We start from the raw sequence: 6,873 nt of genomic DNA, 5'->3' as shown, positions 1-6,873 counted from the left end.
TTTTTTTTACGATTATTTTCATTCAAAACCACTGCTTGTGGACCCTACCTCCCCAATATGTGGCGATTCGACCGCACTCTGAAATCTGAGCGTGCATGACACGCTCCTTCTCATGGAATTGAATTACTTGCTACAAAATTTGTAAGAAGGCAATTGGCATAAGAAAACGTGGCACGGGTGCGCTGCAACTCATGGAAAGGGTGTGAAACTCACGCGCATGAAATGACGGTGGGTTTAGTCGCCCCCACAGAAAAGGGAAACGGATTCATAGCTTAGCTTGAAACTAGAAAGTGGTTCGAAGTTCCAACCTCCTTGAATGTGAAAACCCAGCAGCGCCCAACAACTATAAAGTTCTCTCTTTCTCACTTGTTTAGAAACTCTCAATTGTGTTTTCGACCTAAGAGATAGACAGAGAGAAAAAACTGAGATTGTTTCAAAATGCGAATGAGTTGCAATGGTTGTCGTGTTTTGCGCAAAGGTTGTAGCGAAGATTGTAGCATAAGACCGTGTTTGCAATGGATTAAAAATCCAGAATCGCAAGCTAATGCAACTGTGTTTCTTGCCAAGTTCTATGGCCGTGCTGGCCTCATGAACCTCATCAACGCTGCTCCTCAACACCATCGTCCAGGTTCTTATTTCCTTCTCTTAAACATTTATTTCTTAAAAATCAGACAAAATTAAAATTTTAGTTACTTAAACACGCATAGTTGTTTAATTTAGCTTATCTTAAATAAGTGATTATTTTTTAACAGAATTTTTCAAAAATAAGTGGTTAATTTTGTGAAAAAGTGCTTTTAAGACATGTATGGCTTATTCCTACAAAACGATTATTATTTTTATTGATTGTGTTTTGGTTTTTTTTTTTTTTTTCTTTTTCAGCGATTTTTCGATCGTTGTTATACGAGGCATGCGGTCGAATTGTGAACCCCATTTATGGTTCTGTGGGTTTGTTATGGTCCGGGAGCTGGCAGCTCTGTCAAGCCGCCGTGGAAGCCGTTTTGAAAGGGGAGCCGATCACGCCGATTACTTCAGAAGCCGCAGCAAATGGACGGGGCCCACCTCTGAAGGCCTACGACATACGCCACGTGTCAAAAGACGAGAATTCAACCGGCTTGAATGAAGCCACTCAGCGAGCCAAGTCTCGGCCCCGGCTTAAGCGAACTGGCACCACCGTCGTCAAGCCAAAGACCCTTAAAGGAGCTCGGACCGGTCTGGATGAACTGGAAACGGCGAACCGAACCACGAGCCACGGGTCGTCCCTGAGCCACGTGGCAGAGGGAGAGAGCAAGGAGAGTGAGAGTGTTGTGTCAGTGGAGACATCGATCCTATTTCATGACGAACCAGAGTCAACTGTGAAAGCGCGTGACCAAGCCGATGAGAGTGGTTCGGAGATTGGTTTGGAATTGACACTTGGGTTCGAACCGGTGTCACGTGATGATCACGTGGTTCCTTTAAAGAAGAGAAGGATTGAGTTGATGAGTTGCTGTGGCTCAGCGGAAAATGGCTCGTGCAAGACGGAGTTGGGGCTTGAATACTCGGCTTGAACGGCTTGCTTGGTTTTGACTTAATTGGCTTCTATTGAGACTTGTAGATGAGATGAGAAGTTTAGAGAACCGCAATTAAGCTTTTTTAGTTTAATTTTTCAACTTTTTTTTCTTTGTTGGGTTAACCCTTTGTGAATGGGTGTTGTACAAATGTGGCTGCTATGTAGAGGAAAAAAGAAATTAGAAATATAGAAATATATTTATTGCAGGGAAAGTTATTTCTATTCTGTGTGGTGTCACTGAAGATGAAAATTGTAAGATAATAATTAATATTTTTATTTTAATAATTTTAAAAAATCTGAATCAGATTCGCTGGGTATTTATCAATGCGTGTGTCTAGTAGCTTTTGATATTAAAGCTGTACGTAGGTATGTCACTTCTTAACATCAGAATTAATGGATGTCCGCGGCATGGGTCGGTGTCCACGGAAGCCATGTCATGTAATCTATTGTTAAAAATATTTCAAATTTATAAATTTTTATTTTATCTTTTTACTTTTTACTTTTGAATTATAAATACTCTAATAAAAAATAATCGTCTACCTAGTAAATATGATTAGCCAACATCACATGCAAATTTATTTAAATAATATTATTTTAAAAATAAATTCTTAAATTAAAGTTTTTTAAATATATTTCTTATCTGATATGAATTTTAGCCAAATTATCTGTATTGTACTTGCATGTACGATAAGTTATTTTTTTAATTTTTTAACACATTATTGGTGGTGTCTAACTAACATTTTACTAGAGGTAGACATGTGTCAAAATTAGAATTGTATTGTTTATTTTTAAATGATAGGCAAGTTATTGGTCAAAGAGCAACTCTATTAATTACCAAGTAGCGATACACATGTATAAATGACACGTGTCAAATGAATAGGTGTATCGGTTAGTTTTAAATAATTGTCAATTCGCTGGTGAAGCTGCATCAACATTATTGGCCTATAGAGCGCGATAACAAGTGAAAACTTAACACGTCTTAATAATTGCTGGTTATATAAATGATGCATTGAAAAATCTATGTAACTGTGGTAATATATATATATATATTTTGTACTCTTCACATTTGCCTTACATTGCTAAAGGAAGAAAAAGCCTTTGGAGGAAGAATAATTTTTGGAGAGCCCAAGTTAGTTTTGTCAGTAATTATGTTATTTATTTGTTATAAATTTTGATTATTTTTGGTTTAGATAAAATTTTATATTTGTTATTTTTATAAAAATAATTTTTTTATTTAGTAGTTAAAATAAAATTGTATAATGTTATAGAAATTTTATTATTAGAGAAAATAATCTATATAAACAATATTAAGATTTTATTTCAATATGACTGTAATATTTTATTATGTATTAATAATTTAAATATTTGTATATATTATTGAAAAAATTTAAAAGCTATGAGAAGAAATGTTAAAATGATGTAAAATAATTTAACAGAGGTGATAAAATTATTTTGAAATTAAATTATTATAAAAAAATGCCTGATTTGAGTAAAAATTTATAATCTTTATAAAATAAAATTTGGTATATAAAATTATGTTTATTAAAATTTATTATAAACTATTGTGATAGGTTACGTTGTTTTTTATGCAAAAAATTTAAATAATTTAATGTTTAGTTTATGTTGATATTTAAATATAATTATACTAATTTTATTATGTTAAAAAATTACAGAAAAAAATTTAAATATATATCAATGCAATATTATTTAATCTTGCATGGTAGGGTCTTAAAATTCGGTATGTATAGTAAAAATTATGTTACTTTGTCTATTTTATAAAATAAATATTGTAAATAAAAATATTTCTATTATAATAGAGGTCAAAATTGTGTATAATTATAAACTCACGTAATTTCAATTTTTTTAAACAAATGTTATCAATATAAAATCTATATTAGTCTATAATAACTTAAAAATTCAATTTTTTTTAACTTTATATAAATATAATTTAAATAAGTTACATAGATTTTCTATCCTTAAAAAAATTATTTATCGTAATTATTATTTTTAACTATATTACATTTTTATTATTTTAAATATACATATATTTCATTTAAATTATATTTTAAATTTCCTTTTCATATTGTCATTAAGAATGAATTTATTTATAATTTTAATTTTTTTAAATTCTATTATTTCTAATTTATTAGTAACAAATTTTAAATATTGTTTACTATTTATTAAATTTGTTTCCATGAAATTTTGATTTATTTTACTCAAAATTATTCTACATTTTAAACATGTTTCATAAAATTATACTTTCTATACCTTTAATTTACCCTTCTAATTAATCTTAACAAGTGATGAAATTTTTTACTAATTTTATTTAATTTATCATGTTTTATTATGCAATTTTAATTTCTTAATTTAACTCATTATCTATTTTTCTTCTCAGCCAATTTAATATATTATTATGTTGTAATTATAGATTACTTTAATTTCAATTTACTATTTTATAAAAACACTCAACTAAAAATTTATTTTATTCACAATTAAAAAATATTAATCTATTTTTATTGACTTTACTAAATATTTTACACAAAATTTATAATTTTTTCACAACTGCACTTAAATGTAAATATATTATAAATTTTTTCAATTTAATGCTAAACTTCAGAATTAAATATAACAACAATTAATCAACTTCTAAATCTATTTTTTTAAGAAAAAATATAATTCAAATATTATATTTTCAATTAATTTTACATTAAATTATGCAAAAAAATATAAACATTAAAATAAATTACAAAAAAATTATACACGAAATTTTTATCCTTCACTAACCGCTTTTTCCGTTGAAATGGAGTTCAACTTCTATATTATCCGATACCAGAATCTGCAAATATTCAAAATATAACAAACTTATTTTTTTACAAATAAAATAAACATATTTATTGAAAATTTTATTTTTATCTTTGAATTTCGTTTAGAAAAATATTGTAAAATCAACAAATTATTCTCCGAAATTTGACACCAGTAATAGAAAAAATGCTTCTGGCCAGCGTTAATGGAAGATGAAGCGCAAGGACAGGAAGAAGAAGGCTTCTGTGTCACCAGTATCAACCATGTCATGTGTCACAATCAGAAGCATTATCGTCACTGATGCATCGATAGGCTAATCGACAGGCAGACTTTAACACGTATTTCCATTCTCCCTAGTTGTTGATTTTAAAAAAGGCTATCGTCGCTATTGGGACTATATAGATGATGATAAGACACGTGACAATTATCGTCCTTGTTTGTCCGATACAAGTAAAAAAAAAAATTTATTTTTTTTAATTACTCAAAATTCTTTACCTCCACGTGTTCAACTTTGAGAAAGTATCGGTTGGGGTTATTGATAGTGTATTAAAAAATTAAAAAACAAATAGTCTATCGTACATGCAGATAGTGTATTAAAAAAGTAAAAAAAATAGCATATCGTACATGTAGATGCGATACAGGTAATGACCTGTCCAAAACTCGTACCAGATAAAAAAAATTGTTTAAAAAAAGTCTATTTTAAGAATATGTTTTTAAAATGACATTATTTAAAAATAAGGGTGTGTCATGTAATCTATTGTTAAAAATATTTCAAATTTATAAATTTTTATTTTATCTTTTTACTTTTTACTTTTGAGTTATAAATACTATAATAAAGATTAATCATCTGACTAGTAAAAATGTTTGGGCAACATCACAAGATATGTTCCTACGTTGTACAGGTTTATTTTATTTTATTAAATAAATTTATTTTAAAATAAAAATTATATAATATAATATATAATAATAATATTTTATTATATTAAGTATTGATATTGAAAAAAAACTTATAAAATATTTTTTTGTAATTTTATTTATTTTTTATTCTTCTTAAATTTAATGATCATATAAAATTATTTGTCATTATAAAATTTTTAAAAATAATTATAATAATACTTTATTAAATATAAAAAAAATTTATAATATGAATTATAAAATATAAATAAAATATTTTTTAATTTTTGACTTATATATTTATTAAACTAAATTTATATAATACATCATTTATTTATAATTATTTGTTATAAAATTAAAATAAAAAATTTATTAATTTTTTATGCATTTGTTTATAATTTTTAAAATAATTAATATAGTTTTTAAAATAAATCTCTCATAAAATGCATGAGAGATTTACTAGAGTACTTAATCTCTTTTTTTGCTTTTCTTTCACTTTCTCCTTTTCTCTACCTCATTTTTTTTTCTTTATGTTCAAAATGTCCTCTCTCAAACAAATTTTCAAGCTCCCTTTAATGCTTCCTTTTCCATAGTTATTTCTTCCTCTTTTATGTTGGTATGAGTTTTGCTTTTAGAATTTTCATAAAAGACCAAAAATTCAGAATTTTTCATTCTTTATCTATAAAATAAGCACTAATTTATAAACTTAATTATTTACAATGTTTTATTTTCATTTTGTTATATCAAATGGACATTTAACTTGGTACAATGTATCTTATTTGGCAGTGTTATAACTAGGGTAATAACGGATGACGATCGCATAGAAAAAAGAAAGAAGTAAAAAAAGGTTGCTTAGTTTAAGGAAAAAAAAAACTGATGATAGAGAGTCACTATTAAAATTTATTATAAAGAAAATACTGAAAAAACTATAATTAAAATAATAATCTTTGAAATTGGATTTAGAAGTCTTTTACAAGTAAGAAAGGTATTAATACTCTATAACATCCGTTACACATTTACCTTCTAATGATAATTATTTTACTTTAGAAATATTTATTTTACTCCAAAAGAAAATGATTCCTATTCTTGCTATTTTTAATTTATTACTATCCCTTTATTTTCCTTTTTTTATTTTTTTAAGAAGAAAATCTTGAATTATTTTTAGTCTTTTTAAATTCAAAATTATATAGGAAAGTATATAAAAAATATCTTTTGAAATTCTAGAATTGGGAAAAAAATTAAAAGATATTTGGGACTTTACGAGTCAAGTTTTTACTTATACGTATCCCTTGAGAAATCAAAGTCATGTAATTCTTTTGATTTTTAAAAATCAAGTTTTGGATAGGTTTCAAAGATTTTTTTCTAGAAAAATTATTATTTTTAATTCTATTTTTAAAATAAACTCACTATTGTACTGGATTCAAGTTAGCACACAACTAATCAATAAACTCTTACAATCCAAATAACATTTAAGATAAATCTACCACTCTATCAACATTATTTGGTTCTTGTGTGGATTCAATATTTATTTTAAAAAATAATAGATTCTTCTTATTTTGGAAATAAACCCACTCTTGCACATAATTCTAGTTAGTAGATGATTATTCAATAAGCTCTTACGATCTGAATGA

At 26.5% G+C, this 6,873-nt stretch overlaps 1 protein-coding gene across 1 annotated transcript; it reads left to right on the top strand.

Annotated features, from left to right (window-relative positions):
* Positions 1–322: 322 nt before the first annotated feature.
* On the top strand, positions 323–1,567 carry LOC113867933 (LOB domain-containing protein 41-like). The gene is made up of 2 exons (XM_027503442.1): positions 323–628; positions 880–1,567. The coding sequence occupies exons 1-2, from the start codon at positions 439–441 to the stop codon at positions 1,542–1,544; spliced, it is 855 nt and encodes a 284-aa protein (XP_027359243.1). The 5' UTR covers positions 323–438; the 3' UTR covers positions 1,545–1,567.
* The last annotated feature ends 5,306 nt before the right edge of the window (positions 1,568–6,873 follow it).

Source organism: Abrus precatorius, unplaced genomic scaffold (genome assembly GCF_003935025.1).
Source record: "Abrus precatorius isolate BTA unplaced genomic scaffold, Abrus_2018 Scaffold5, whole genome shotgun sequence".
NCBI classification, from domain to species: Eukaryota; Viridiplantae; Streptophyta; class Magnoliopsida; order Fabales; family Fabaceae; genus Abrus; species Abrus precatorius.
This window is presented reverse-complemented; position numbering and strand designations above follow the sequence as displayed.